Genomic DNA, 14,711 nt, shown 5'->3' on the forward strand with positions numbered 1-14,711 from the left:
AAAGCAGGAAGGTGCGACGTGAGATGTGGAAGGCGCGAAAAGAGGGTACACAAAATCGAGTGCGATGGTGACTGCGATTGGCCCCCTAGACGATAGACATAGCCCGTCGTATTTCGTGATTGTTAGGGATGGCGGTTCTAGGCCGTGCCGAAATATAAAGGTGCAGGGCTGGGGGTTGGGTAAGGCTGCGCGAGGTTGCCTCTACCTGCGCGTATGGTGGGGCAGAATCGGAAGCAGACTACGGCGACGGAAGCTCATGTTAGTGACTGTCCAACGTCGGGGACCTGGTGTTGCAATAAATACAGATGCGCCTCCCTACGGTGCCTGGGGGTGAGGGCTCTTGCGCTTGGCAAGGCTTGATTGGAGCCCTGGCGATTGCGCTTAGTGCGGGACTGGCTGCGGCGTTGTCGCTGTGCTGTGGGCGGGCACGGCGGGGTGTTGTGCATGTCCCGATCGTAGGCGCGAGACCGTGGCATACCCTATATGCTCCTCCCGCGTTTTCTAGGGCGCTCCCACGCGACAGCTGCTGCATATGTAGCCGCAAGGACGCCATCTTTCCGAGCCAGACCCTTCCACGCTTCTGCTGCCCTGCGTGCCATCGACATGTCCAAGGTAGACACGACCCAGCGGCTGGCGGACCTCCGCAAGCTCATGAAGGAGCGCAATGTCGACATCTACAGTAGGCGCGCCCGTGCAGACATGTGATGACATATAGCTGACGCATAGTAGTGGTCCCGTCTGAAGACAGCCACCAGAGCGAGTACATCGCCCCATGTGACGCGCGACGAGGTCAGGCCCCCGCTACCTATCGCATCCCACCCATTGACACCACTCAGAGTACATCAGTGGCTTTACTGGCTCCGCTGGCTATGCAGTCGTCACCCACGACAAGGCCGCCCTCTCCACCGACGGACGCTACTTCAACCAGGCCGAGAAGCAGCTGGACAGCAACTGGGAGCTGCTGAAGCAAGGCATACAGGATGTACCCACCATCCAGGAGTGGACCGCAGACCAGGCCGAGGGGGGCAAGGTCGTTGGTGTAGACCCCAGCGTTGTCACTGCAGCAGACGCCCGCAAGCTTGCCGACAAGATCAAGAAGAAGGGCGGCGAGTACAAGGCCATCGACGAGAACCTGATCGACCTCGTATGGGGAGACAAAAGGCCAGCCCGACCGAGTGAGAAGGTCATTGTTCAGCCTGAGAAATACTCTGGAAAGAGCTTCGAAGACAAGATTGAGGACCTGCGCAAGGAACTTGAGAAGCGGAAGAGCCTGGGCTTTGTCGTATCCATGCTCGACGAGGTCGCATGGCTTTTCAACCTCCGCGGCAGCGAGTATGAGCATTCTTTCCCGATCAGAGTACGTCACTGACAACATGCAGCATTCCCTACAACCCCGTATTCTTCTCGTACGCCGTCGTCACGTCCACCGCAGCCACCCTATATGTCGACGAAAGCAAGCTCCCCGAAGATGTCAAGAAGCACTTGGGCGACAAGGTTACGATCCGACCATACGAGGCTATATTTGGAGATGTCACATCGCTGAGCAAGGAGCTGTTCGAGGCCATGGATAAGACCGAAATACAGAAGAAGTTCCTGACTTCCAACCGAGCATCGTGGGCCCTGAACAAGGCCCTTGGCGGGGACGACAAGGTCGAAGAAACCCGTAGTCCGGTCGGAGATGCAAAGGCAGTCAAGAACGAAGTCGAACTGGAGGGTATGCGTCAATGCCACATCCGTGATGGGGCTGCGCTGAGCGAGTACTTTGCCTGGCTGGAGGACCAACTCATCAACAAGAAGGCCACGCTCGATGAAGTTGACGGTGCCGACAAGCTCGAAGAGATTCGTAAGAAGCACGACATGTTCATGGGTCTTTCTTTCGACACCATCTCATCGACAGGGCCGAATGCAGCTGTTATCCACTACAAGCCGGAGAAGGGTGAGTGCTCGGTCATCGACCCCAAAGCTATATACCTCTGCGATTCTGGAGCGCAATATCGAGATGGTACTACAGACACAACGAGGACCATGCATTTCACAGAGCCGACCGAGATGGAACGTACCGCATATACGCTTGTGCTCAAGGGCAACATGGCTCTCGAGCGCGTCAGGTTCCCCAAGGGTACGACAGGCTTCGCATTAGATAGTCTGGCTCGCCAGTTCCTATGGCAGGAAGGTCTCGACTACCGTCACGGCACTGGACACGGCGTGGGCTCATTCCTCAACGTACACGAGGGTCCTATCGGAATTGGCACTAGGGTTCAATATTCTGAAGTCTCCTTGGCTGTAGGGAATGTGGTATCTGACGAGCCTGGATACTACGAAGATGGCAAGTTCGGTATCCGCATCGAGAACATGGTCATGGTCCGAGAAGTCGAGACGAAGCACAAGTTCGGTGACAAGCCATTCTTGGGATTCGAGCATGTTACGATGACTCCACACTGCAGGAACCTTGTCGACATGAGCTTGCTTACAGAAGACGAGAAGAGCTTCATCAACGAATACCACAAGGAGGTCTATGAGAAGACGAGCAAATTCTTCGAGAATGACTCTTTGACATTGGAGTGGTTGAAGCGGGAGACAGCACCGTACTAGAGAACTAGGGTGCCGACATTCTGAACAGCGCTTTTATGCATCGCAAGGTAGTCTTCGGTATTGGCACGGCATTGGCATACTTACAGCGTTAGTAGTGTATACGGCGACATGCATGGAGCCTGGCGTTTCCACCGTCTATCAGGGTCCAGGGCCGGCTACTGCCCCACTCGGCCCGAAATCACATTAGATGACGGGACAGCTTGTACCATTCTCAGCGACAGCACTACATAACCAAATGAAACCATTCAAATCCTCTGACTAAGCCGACGGCAATTCACGGCCATGGATCGCACTTTCCCGACGGCTGATTGGCGCATACACATCGCGTGTGTCAAAGGGCGCATAGCGGGGTCTAGATGTCCCTACGCCGCCGCGGAACATGGCGGGGCAACCTCCGAGCTGCGAAGGCGGGATGGAGGGACCTTACAAAGGCAAAAAAATATTGCGATTCCGCGGGTACATGTACAGGTAATACATCGCGGACGACTTTGACTCACGATCTTACCTTATTTTCCTCCCCTTAGACTTTAATACCTCATCGTCTGTGAAAGTACCTTGCTCTACTACACTACTAATTGACCCGATCTTACTTTACTCTTACCTCCGACATCTTTTCGATTTCCTCCGATCAAAACTCACGATACTTCACAATGGCAACTGAACTCCCCACCACAAACGGCCACGGTGCGCAGGATGGCGAGAACAACTTTGCCGTCAAGGCCGGTCTGGCACGCATGTTGAAAGGCGGAGTCATTATGGACGTTGTTAACGCCGAGCAAGTAAGTCTTGTCTTCTCCAAGCTCACTACGCGGTGCTTTGGGTAACGCGACCAATTGCTAACCAATGTCTCCTCACAGGCACGGATAGCAGAAGAAGCCGGTGCATCAGCCGTCATGGCTCTGGAGCGCGTCCCCGCCGACATTCGATCCCAGGGTGGCGTAGCCCGCATGAGCGACCCCAAGATGATCAAGGAGATCATGGACACAGTAACCATTCCCGTCATGGCCAAGGCGCGAATTGGCCATTTCGTCGAATGCCAGGTACATCCAGCGCTTCCCCCAAACCCACAAACGGCCTGCTAACACCAAGACCCCAGATCCTCGAAGCCCTAGGTGTAGACTACATTGACGAATCCGAAGTCCTGACCCCCGCCGACGCCATCCACCACGTCTCCAAGCACCCCTTCCGCATCCCCTTCGTGTGCGGCTGCCGCGGCCTCGGCGAAGCCCTCCGCCGCATCTCCGAAGGCGCAGCCATGATCCGAACAAAAGGCGAAGCCGGCACGGGCGACGTCATCGAAGCCGTGCGCCACATGCGCACTGTAAACAGCGAGATTGCGCGCGCAAAGAGCATGTCGGACGAGGAGCTGTACTCGTACGCAAAGGAGCTGCAGGTCGACTATGCGCTGCTCAAGGAGACGGCTAAGCTGGGTCGTCTGCCTGTTGTCAACTTTGCGGCGGGCGGTGTTGCGACGCCCGCTGATGCCGCGTTGATGATGCAGTTGGGCTGTGATGGTGTTTTCGTTGGCTCGGGTATCTTCAAGTCTGGAGATGCGGCGAAGAGGGCTAAGGCTATTGTGCAGGCGGTTACGCATTACAAGGACCCCAAGGTGCTTATGGAGGTTAGCATGGATTTGGGTGAGGCTATGGTTGGTATCAACTGTGGTAGCATGGGCGAGGACGAGAAGCTCGCTAAGAGGGGGTGGTAGATGTGCGACCTTGTAGCGAGAGACACCTACTGAAGGTGTCTGCAGCTGGTATTGGCGTTTTGGAAATTTAGCTCGGGCATGGGTTATGAAAATGTATAGAAGAATAAGCTCAACTCGGAATGACCATCAGTTCAACATGAATCTTCTTCTACTTCAAACTGTATTAAACCACGATGTATCGCGGTGACATAGAAACTAATAGTTGCGACATCTACTTCCACAACTTGCAGATCACGTCATACGGAAAGCCGAGGTTACATGCGGAGTCAAAAAAGGTACAAGATGGGGAGAAGTGATTTTACGTTTTGATTGAGCTACCTGCAATAGGTCACAAACGGACGTATCGAATGCAACGTACAGTAAGCCACCGTAATGTCCATAACCTGCTGGTGCCCAATACAAGGACAGTCTCAGCATCATGCGCTTTGAAAAATACCACAACCATGAACTCCGCTGCGCCGGAGACAAAACCCTTCAACATATGCACCGGCCGGTCCGTATTTGTCCGCGGTCCGTTGACCAATGCGATACGGCGGTAAAGAGGTCAAGCGTACCCAGGCGCGCGCATTTAGCGGTCCTCGGCCCACTCGTTCTCGCGGCGGATCTGCTCCTCCTCCTCGGGGGTGAAATCGTTCTGGATGTTGAACGTCTTGCGGATCTCATCGGGAGACTTGCCCTTGATCATGTTGGCGACGGTCTTGCAGCCGACGTCGAGAAGAGCCTTGATGTCGAGGTAGTTCGCGGCGAGGATGATCTCGAAGAGCATCTCCTGGTCGACCTGCATAAACTTTTGGTCCCACTCGTCGATGTCGGTGGACTTCTTGCGCGAGTCGGAGTCGTCGTCTTGGGTGGCGGGCGGGTCGTTCTTGTGGTGGCCGCACCACTCGATGACCTTCTTCATGACGGCCTCGTTGACCTGCGACATGTTAGTGGCTGTTCTTGGTGGAGGTGGGAAGGTGAGTACGTACGTTGGGGATGGGAATGGACTCGGAGGATTCACCACCAAGATCCTCGAGCAAGTTCTTGATCAGGATGGAGCGCTCGGCGACGGGGCGCTCGACATCCATCTGGATGCCATCGGAGGTGGTAATGTTGATCATCTTGACTCCCTCAGCGTTGGTGGTAGCCATTGCGATAGCTTAACGTTAGGTGTTGGAGGTGGTTGTAGAAGTGGGGTAAGCTGCGGATGGAATTAAGCGGCAGGGTTAAGCGGCCGTTGCGTTGAGAGTTGATGGAGAATGTGTGTGGGAAGAGCGTCTGGGGCTCGGGTGGGCAGTGATTATATAGGCGCAGGCGTTTTGCTTCCACGTTTGCGCGCTGTGAGGGTGAGAGAGGCAACCACGGTCCAACTCCGCCTCGCTGTTTAAGCTCAGGCGCCAAGCTCGCTCGATGGGGCAAGGCGCAAGGCTGCAATCATCAAAGGGACGCTGTGGTGACGGGAGAACGCAGGCTGTATGTGCTTTGAACCAGCTTTGTTAGACGGCTTCACTTTGCTGCTTGCTGATTCAAGAAAGACATTGTGAATTGCTGTCCTCTCGTTTGTGGGCCAGCAGCTTGTGCCGTGTTTGCGCTCACTTGAACTTTGGGCGAACCCCCGCGAATGGCACGGAGGATGACTCCACGCCGCACACAGCCGGCAGAAGTTACCAGAATACGACGTGGATTCGACTCACGGAGGATGATGCCTGGGGCCAACACGACCCGTTCCAGATACCTGTCCTTGGAAGAGATGTACGTTGAGTCCCCGGCGACATCTATCTGGGTAGGTAAAGGTGCAAGGATCAGCCAGAGTCGCCAGCGGGCCAAATGCGCGGTGACTCAAAAGGCTACTTGATACGTTTCAGTATTGCTCACACCAGAATCGCAACATCAGATCTGCCGCATCAACTTCAACCCCATCTACACGTATCCTTGAAGGGGTACTTGGGTACCTGATCCACTGATGTTGCGCCACGTGACCTTTCTGCCTGCAACGGATCCGCATGCAAAGGCAGCCTAGACAGCCGTGGACAAGTCCGATGCACCATCGGTTGCTGCCACATCGCATCTGATCAGGCCGCATGATAGTCGGCCGATATATCAGCCATGCTTCTGCTCGCCATGTAGTTCGCAGATCGTCACAGTGCACGAGTCGCAAAGCATAACTCACCATTCGCTCTTGCAACCGGCCCCCCTATCCGCGTGCAACTGGTGATTGATTGACGTAGGCCACTAAAACATTTGTTGGCCTCACTTTGCGAAAACAAACACCACAGCGGACAGATATGCGCCTGCTCAACCCCGCCAAACCCCCAAACGGCACATCTCGACTTTCGACATCATGTGGCGGCGTGTCTATTTCCTGCTGATCCTGGTGCGCATCTACTTTGCACTATCGCCGAGCTATCTGCACCCGGACGAGAACTTTCAGGGCCCCGAGGTCATTGCCGGTATGTCGCGACACTGTCTGGATATGCGCCCGTGGCCACGACTGACTTGTATCCAGGGCGTGTCTTCTCCTACCCCGTCCACGAAACCTGGGAGTTCACCTCCGAGAACCCCATCCGCAGCACGTTCCCGCTATGGCTCGCATACGGCTGGCCCATGTACATCTTGCGCTGGCTATGGGAGGGCTTCGGATATGACGTCTCGCCGTCGGTCGTCTACTGGGCGCTGCGCGTACTCATGTTGACGCTGAGTGTCGTGATGGAGGACTGGGCCATCCATGAGCTGGTCGCTTCGCCCCGCGCGCGTCGCGTTGCCGTAATGCTCGTCGCATCGTCGTATGTGACCTGGACGTTCCAGACACATACCTTCTCCAACAGCATCGAGACGCTGCTGGTGCTCTGGAGCCTGGTCTTGATCCAGAGGATAACGGACGATAAGGTGAGTTGTTTCGGTCCGCTCGCCGATCTAGGATATGCGGCTAACGCAAGGTGCAGAAGCGCTCTGGCATCCTGGCTTCGTCCATCCTCGGCTTCATGGTCGTCGTAGGCATCTTTAATCGCATCACCTTTCCAGCATTCCTACTTCTTCCTGCGACGACTTTGCTACCCCACTTCAAGCGCAAGTAAGTCAAGCCTGTTGTCGCCGTCTTTTGGATCCCCACTAACGTTTGCAGACCATTCTCTTTGGTCTTCCTTGCAACCTTCGCTCTCTTCACAGCTTTCCTTGCTATCTGCGTAGACACGGCGTTTTATACCCCCGGCGAATTCACCTTTTCCAAACTCCTCAGCGGCGCTGTCATCACACCCTTCAATAATTTCCGCTACAACTCGGATTCCGCGAACCTTGCCCAGCATGGCATACACCCACGATACCAACATTTCCTCGTCAATCTCCCTCAACTCCTCGGTCCGGCGGCACCACTTCTGTTCTTTCTGCGCAGGGCGCATATCTCTATGATTCTCATCTCAGCCATATCTGGCGTCGCACTTCTCAGCATCTTCCCACACCAAGAAGCACGATTCTTACTTCCCGCCGTACCATTAATACTCTCCTCAATACGCCTACCGACTCCGCGCATTCGAAAGAGCTGGATCGTTACTTGGGTAGTTTTCAACGTTGCCCTGGGTATCCTGATGGGCGTATACCACCAGGGTGGCATCGTCCCAGTTCAGATGAACATCGCCAAGACGAACGAGACAGTTTCCAATGCGTTCTGGTGGAAGACGTACAGCCCGCCAACGTGGCTACTGAACGGCAAGAACCAGGAGCTGAAGACCGTTGATCTGATGGGCTGTCCAGCGGAAGAGATGATCGAAAAGGTCAAGGAAGCACTACCGCCTTGTCGGACACGAAAGCCACCAAAAGCCGACCGAGGCTCTGTGTACGTGGTTGCACCACGATCAGCACATGCTTTGATACCATATCAAAGCCTAAACACTTCAAAAGACGTCTCGTTAGAGGAAGTCTGGAGCTACCGACAGCACCTGAACCTCGATGACATGGACTTTGCCGATGACGGCATCTGGAATACAATCAGCCGCGTCGTCGGCGATCGGGGACTGGTGGTCTGGCGAGCAACCCGGAATTGCTGGTCTACACCTGAGTGAGCTAGAGGGGTCACATATAAGAAGTGATCTCGTTGGTCTGATATTTTGGAGTCGTGGCACAAGATGCAAAGAATTTGGCAGCGCAAGCTGAATGTCGATTTGTTTCCTTCTTGACTTCTGCATATATACCCATCACACTTCTTCCATAGCTCCTCCTAATGTTAATAAAGTAAAACGTTCAACCACCCAAGTGCTACATCCTCTGATCGTGCTCTGCGCAAAACATCGCATGTATCTGATACATAGTGGTATACACAATCCTTAACCTCCTCACAAAGCACCACCCAACACCCTAACAGCCCACATCGCCATCCTAACATCCATCCCAACCTTCCTCTCCGGCCTCTCAAACTCCTTCTCACCCACCTCCCTCGCATGTTCCCCCAACCACCTAACCTCCTCCCCCAACCTCTTCCTCAACCCCGGATCCTCAGTCGCAATAACAATATTAGCCTCGAGATCCAACTCATACGCCCTCTTCGTATAATTACTACTCCCAATAACCGTCAGACTGGGATCTTCCTTCTCCCCTCCTCCATTGGCAGAGGGAAACGTAACCCACAGCCCCTTGGCATGATACGTCCACCCGCCCTCCTGGCCCACCATACCCTTCTTCCACTCCTTGAGCACGATGCTCTCGCTGAGACCTTCGTGTTTTACTTTACGCAGGAAGGATTTCGCGAGGTGTGTGTATGCGGCTGGGAGCAGGCCGCTTACGCCTTTGGAGCCGTAGAAGCCGTTGGCGTGGGGGTGCGCGGTTAGGACTGTACCCGAGGCGGGGCGGGTGGAGAGGAGGAGGCGGCGGAAGGAGGGCGTCATGTTGAAGTAGCCGGCTGTGAAGGTCCAGGATGAGTTTTGTAAGGGGGGTGTGGTGAGGTGGGTTAGGATTTTTGTTAGGGCTGGGAGTTCGGTTGAGGAGGGGAGGAGGGGGACGAGGGAGAGGATGGGGTAGATTGTTGTTTTTGAGGTGGAGGGTGAGGGGGATGTGGTGGTTGGGGAGTTGGATGGTAGGAGGAGGTGGGCGAGGTGCTTCTCCGCGGCGGATTTGTAGTTCGAGGGGGAGTCTAATGGTGAGGGCGCGGCGTTGGTCGTTGGCCAGGTCATGGTGTAGCCTCCGCTTCCTTCTTGGGTGCTTGGCTGTATGTCGAAGCTTAACTTGGCGACGCCGTCGTGTATCCTCTTAAAGTAGTCCGTCAGGTCTTTTGACTTGAACAAGTGATACCGGTCCTGTCGGTTCGTGAAGTAATCTTCACTGAGGTTTGCTCCGGACATGATGATCTCATCATCAACGCCGTACAATTTCATGTGCTGCAGACCCCAGCCTTCGTTGATGCGTTTTGGGATGTACTTCTTTCGCAGACCGGTTAGGTTGGGCGTGTGGTACATGCGTACTTCTACGCGGTCTGGACCGAATTCCGAGATGAGAGGTGTCATGAGAGAGGCAGTTGAAGGATTTGGCGTTTCCCTAGTTCCGCGAAGAGCGTCGGTGAGGAAAGAGATCTTAAGGTTGGGGTTACGTTGGAGAGCATCTCGGATAGTTGAGATGAGTTCATGTTCGGTCTTGCCGATGTAGAGTGTCGATAGATAGACCCGGTATTGGGCTTTGGATATTTTGTCCTGGCTCCGTTAGTACGAAGTTTCATCACCGCGAGTAAGCTTGCTCACAGCGCCTCCGTGCCTCTAGTCATTCATTGGGGATGGAGTGTTGCCATGAAGTTCGCAAACACGGTACAAGGGCAGAAGGAAATAGGCATGGGGGATTAGTGTGCCCCTTGGCAAGATGACAGATAGTAAAGAAGCACGCTGATTGAAGCATGAGATGAAGGTTGTCTTGTATGTGTTGAACGTTCCAATAGAGAAACAAAACAGAAGAGTGAGTAGGGAAAAAAGACAACAACAAAGACCGACCTACCTTCAATGTTTGATAGAATTCAGCAGGCGTCTGAAGAATCTCAATCTGATCTGGCTGAATCTCAAATCGCGGCGCAATCTTATCCAAATCCGTCGTTATCGTGGCAAGCATAGACGCTTGGCTCTGAGGCACAGGTGAAGCCATCTCAGCACTCGAGGTCGAATATCTTCGCGTTGTCCTGAATGTCCGAGTGGGGATGCGGAAAGTTCTCCTCCCCGCGATCTTCGGTGCTTGGGCGCGTAACAAGCTTCTTATTATCATGTTGGCCACTCGCTATCACGCCGGATGCTGGTATGTGCTTCGACTCCTGAAGTTTTGATGCACTTTGGGGTTGGGCGACAAGGATCACGTTTGCACTAGTATACTTTGGGAAAGGTGTGAGAGTGGTGCTTGGCATCGTCAATCGCGAAGCAGCAACATCCGACCAGCATCACGAACGCTGAACTGACCAAACGCCGCCATGTCGACGCTCATGAGAACACTGCGCAACCTGCGCCGAGTTGGACTTAAGGTAAGCTTCAATACCTGTAGTAATTGACGTCGCAATGCTAACACGTCCGCAGGAATATGGCCACCAAATGGCGGTACGCTCGCATCCCCGCGCCCTCACCTTATATCGCAGATAGACTGATCGAGTCGCCCGCACGCTTAGAACATCGGTACGATTGGACACAAATAAATCGCCATGTTAAGGGAGGGGCTAATGGGGCACAGGTGACACCAAAGCCGGAACCTTGATCGGCCAGGACAAGTACGGCAACAAGTACTTCGAGAACTTGGAGGAGGAGCTTCCTCGTAAGATTTGCGGATCGCAACGATGAAGGCATATATCTGACTGGCATAGTCCGAACCCGCTGGGTCGACTACAAGGACCATGAGTTCGATCCGTATGTTGCAACGAACGTGGAGACATGGAGCAAAACTAACGTTTGTAACAGTTCTCAGATCGAACCCGGATGGTACGCTACCGCACCAAAAATCGCGAAATACGACTTTCGGAAGAACATACATCTGACTTTGTACACAGGCACGCCTGGATGTCATACATGGTCGACAAGTCACCAGCCGCAGACCCGCTTCTGCAGCGCCAGGTCCGCGTCTGGGAGCCAAAGGAGCACAGGCCGACTCTCACATGGACCCGCTCGGGATACAAGCCTTACAACACGTACGTTCCAGACTGCGACATAGACAGGTCAGGTACTAACAGACGATAGTGTCAAGCCCAAGTACTCTCCTTGGACACCCGTCGCCAAGGCTCGACAGTAGACGCGCTTTCCATACCAAGCATTGTATATATCCAGAGAAGAAATCGATGTTTCAGATGCTATCACTTCCATCCACTCTCGATACTCAGAGTCCCTCCATTAACATGGGAAGCACAATCTCCTTATTGAACTTCCAGAGCGCGCTGCTATCTTGCGCTCGGAACGTCGCACCGCTCCAATACGTGCTCCTCACCCCCTGTAGCGCGTTTATATCGTCATAAATGCCAGCTTGTATATCCTGGGGACCGGCTTGCATGTAGAACGGCGCATGTGATGTAAACACCACGAACTCTGGCTCTGTTGCTTCGAACTTGTCAGCATTTACTGTTTGCAGTCTCTTGATACTCGCGATCATCTCCCCTTTAACAAAGTCATCAGAAAGTGGGTATGTCGCATTCGACCGTTGAGAACCATAATAGATAGCTTTGACACCAGGAATAGCGGTTGGCCCCATGGTATAGACACCCGGCAGGGCAGCGAGGTTGTACGGGGTGTCCGGCGCGCGATTGTAGATGACCAAATCGTCAGGTGTACCCGTATTTTTGACCAGAGCAGCATAATACCCAGTATCGACAAGTTTCCCAAAGACTTCACGTTCCTGCCTCCGCAAATCGAAACGCGCAAGCAGATCCACACGCGGCGGAATGGTAACAAGGAGTTTCTTCGCGCGTACCAACTTGACGCCATCGGGTGTCTTGACCACGAGTTCCACACCCCTCTCCCTCCGTACCGAACGCACGACCTCAGAAGACAACAACAAGCTACCTGCATCGAGGAGCTCAGCCTGCGCTTTCCCGTACAACTCGCTATTGTTGCGGCGAGCCGTGGTAACAAGACTACCGGAAGCGAGTTGCTGGACCAAACCCAACCCGTTGACACGCGCATTCTCCACTACGGGTACACCGAGTATATCTCCGATACCCTGGTTCGTATCGAACATCATCTGTACCAGAGCTTCCAGACCGAGCTTGGCAACGAGGTCGCCGAACGGTATGATTAGGTCTTCTGGGACGGGGTCAGGGAGAAACATGCCGCTTTCTAGCTCGGGGTATTGGGCTAAGAACGTGGCGTACTTCTGAAGTCCGGCGCTGAGGTCTTGTACACTCGGTGCGCTGACGTTGACGGCGAGACCGGTGCTGAAGTCGTAGTTTGCGTCGTTCGCAGCGTATTGTGGGGGTGCGAGGGGAATGTCGAAGCGGGCGAAGTAGTCGAGGACGGTGCTCTCATTATGGTAGACTTGTACGCCGTAGTCTTGGGCGAGACCGGTTGCGGGGTCTGTGTAGGTTTCTGTGTGGCCGCCTAGCCGGTTCTTGATCTCGACGACCATGACGCTTTTGTTGGCGTCTTTGAGCGTGATTGCGGCATGTGTGCCGGAGGAGCCGCCGCCGATGATGGCGACGTCTCGGGTTATGATGACGCTGGGATGGAAGGATGGGTGGTGGTGGTTGGGGGTGGTTGAGATGGTGGGAGATGCGAGGAGGGATGCTAGAAGCACTGCTGTCGAGCGTGTGAGATGCATGTTCGATGGTGAGAATGTTCCTTTTTGAACAACATCATCATTGAGAACCATGTGAGATTATATACTACGGCGTACTGTCTGTATGATCGCTTAAAGGTGCCGTTTGTAGACGACGTAGACTCCCGTCGCAGTGGAACAAATGCAGCATCCCGTGTCAAAGTACACAAGAGCGTTCGCAAGGAAATCAAGTCCCAATACTCAAGCCCGGTGTTAGCGCAACAAAGCCTCCAAATCATATGATCCAATGCCCTTTGCAGGAAAGAAAGGACATGAAGCATGTCAGCGTCGAGATTCAAGTATGCGTATGCGCGCCCTCTTATGTGCGCCTGCAGTTAAGCAGCTCGCTCGCATCTGAGATGGAGTTGTGGAGTTGTAAGCTTTCTGACAGGCTGACAAAGGCTTGAGGCGTTATATGTGGCGTCCAGTGACAGCAGCCTGGCGAGTTGACATGGCCATGCCCTGACTATCTCCGACGATTTCATGTGTTTCTAGATAGAAGGCGTACTGTGGGTTATGATTGACTAGTGTCTAGAAGCTCAAAGGCGTCCAGGCGAATGGAGCGGGTAGTCGACTGTCGTATCGTTAACGTATGGAGATCAGTAACATGTATGCGTTCCGAGTCCCAGACAAAGACAGACTATACGCAGGCCTGAGAGAAGGTAACGACTGTTCGTATAGGTCACGGGGATGTGAAGAGGCAGCACGTGGGCGGGTTGTTTTGTCTGACTGCTGCCCAGCGGGCTGCTGGAACCAGGCTACACCTATGGACGACAATGGAGAGGGGTTGAACGTAGGTTGACAAGAGAGCCCTGTATGTCTGCGCCGAAGTAAATCCTAACTATGTGGATATCTAGGTAGGCGCGAAATCGTCAATTGCTGTTCTCGATAGAAGTTGGTCGCCCAGGTCATGCCGCGACACTACCACGTGCCTCATCGTACCTTCCTGTTTGACGTTGGAGGATTGCCATCTCTTGGGTAGGAACTTGTCCATGTCGCCATCAACATGCCCTCTAAGCTACGTCGCTCGACGCGGTTTGTCGTTCTAACCCAGAACAATTTCTTGCGCATGCGAACTTGGTACATTGTGCGATTATAGAAAGACACCTGTGTCACAGTGGCGGCACCAAAACTCTGCGCTCCAACTGCAGATGCTTCAAGGACGTCCCTGGTATGACCAGAGCGACGATTGCGGAATCAGGCCGTTTTCACATGTCGCAGGACTCGAGCGTTGCGCGGCGTTCAACGCTGTGTTCTCTGGCCAAGGCGTTGGGCGCGCCAGGGGAGCCGGCACCTGCGCAGATGGCGCCAGCAGGTAACTTGGGGCGGCATGTGTGTGCGAGTCTCTCACCGACTTTGAGGCTGCGCCTAACGACGGGCCTATTGGCAATGTCAGCAGCGTTACAGGTGGTGTGCACGGCAGCCGAATTGGTAAGCTGTGGGGAAGCTAACGCCTGGTCCCACTTACCCTTAGCCGCGGAGGTGCTTGCAGCCATCACAGTACCCCGGACATCTGGACTTTGCCATGTCCGGCAGCCCGCGATAGAGCTGTCGTCGCTATAGGAAGGTCCCTTATGGCTCTTTCCGACTCGTTATGACTCTTCTCGACTCTTTTACGCGTTCGGTGTAATTCCTTGGTGCTTATCGGCCTCTACACTAGGGCGAACGTGAGGCCTTCTGGCAT

The 14,711-nt window shown here is 54.1% G+C and overlaps 7 protein-coding genes across 7 annotated transcripts; 4 read left to right on the forward strand and 3 right to left on the reverse strand.

Moving 5' to 3' along the window:
- Positions 1–603: 603 nt before the first annotated feature.
- On the forward strand, positions 604–2,592 carry J4E88_006584 (uncharacterized protein; the record flags this gene model as incomplete). The annotated part of the gene is made up of 4 exons (XM_049400209.1): positions 604–679; positions 730–789; positions 837–1,332; positions 1,380–2,592. 4 exons carry the CDS (start codon positions 604–606, stop codon positions 2,590–2,592), a joined length of 1,845 nt encoding a protein of 614 aa, XP_049253828.1.
- A 650-nt stretch (positions 2,593–3,242) lies between these two features.
- J4E88_006585 (uncharacterized protein) lies at positions 3,243–4,300 on the forward strand (the record flags this gene model as incomplete). Its single annotated transcript, XM_049400210.1, has 3 exons — positions 3,243–3,371; positions 3,450–3,632; positions 3,689–4,300. 3 exons carry the CDS (start codon positions 3,243–3,245, stop codon positions 4,298–4,300), a joined length of 924 nt encoding a protein of 307 aa, XP_049253829.1.
- Positions 4,301–4,868: 568 nt separating this feature from the next.
- Positions 4,869–5,430, reverse strand: J4E88_006586 (uncharacterized protein; the record flags this gene model as incomplete). The annotated part of the gene is made up of 2 exons (XM_049400211.1): positions 4,869–5,216; positions 5,269–5,430. 2 exons carry the CDS (start codon positions 5,428–5,430, stop codon positions 4,869–4,871), a joined length of 510 nt encoding a protein of 169 aa, XP_049253830.1.
- Positions 5,431–6,620: 1,190 nt separating this feature from the next.
- Positions 6,621–8,334, forward strand: J4E88_006587 (uncharacterized protein; the record flags this gene model as incomplete). The annotated part of the gene is made up of 4 exons (XM_049400212.1): positions 6,621–6,729; positions 6,786–7,165; positions 7,222–7,349; positions 7,401–8,334. The coding sequence occupies 4 exons, from the start codon at positions 6,621–6,623 to the stop codon at positions 8,332–8,334; spliced, it is 1,551 nt and encodes a 516-aa protein (XP_049253831.1).
- A 270-nt stretch (positions 8,335–8,604) lies between these two features.
- Positions 8,605–10,507, reverse strand: J4E88_006588 (uncharacterized protein; the record flags this gene model as incomplete). Its single annotated transcript, XM_049400213.1, has 2 exons — positions 8,605–9,951; positions 10,247–10,507. The coding sequence occupies 2 exons, from the start codon at positions 10,505–10,507 to the stop codon at positions 8,605–8,607; spliced, it is 1,608 nt and encodes a 535-aa protein (XP_049253832.1).
- A 199-nt stretch (positions 10,508–10,706) lies between these two features.
- Positions 10,707–11,512, forward strand: J4E88_006589 (uncharacterized protein; the record flags this gene model as incomplete). Its single annotated transcript, XM_049400214.1, has 6 exons — positions 10,707–10,757; positions 10,993–11,041; positions 11,091–11,133; positions 11,185–11,205; positions 11,274–11,411; positions 11,461–11,512. The coding sequence occupies 6 exons, from the start codon at positions 10,707–10,709 to the stop codon at positions 11,510–11,512; spliced, it is 354 nt and encodes a 117-aa protein (XP_049253833.1).
- An 84-nt stretch (positions 11,513–11,596) lies between these two features.
- Positions 11,597–13,030, reverse strand: J4E88_006590 (uncharacterized protein; the record flags this gene model as incomplete). Its single annotated transcript, XM_049400215.1, has 1 exon — positions 11,597–13,030. The coding sequence occupies one exon, from the start codon at positions 13,028–13,030 to the stop codon at positions 11,597–11,599; it is 1,434 nt and encodes a 477-aa protein (XP_049253834.1).
- Between the last annotated feature and the right edge of the window lie 1,681 nt (positions 13,031–14,711).

The sequence above is a fragment of the Alternaria novae-zelandiae genome, assembly GCF_023758075.1.
Source record: "Alternaria novae-zelandiae strain BMP 2774 chromosome Unknown scaffold_13, whole genome shotgun sequence".
NCBI classification, from domain to species: Eukaryota; Fungi; Ascomycota; class Dothideomycetes; order Pleosporales; family Pleosporaceae; genus Alternaria; species Alternaria novae-zelandiae.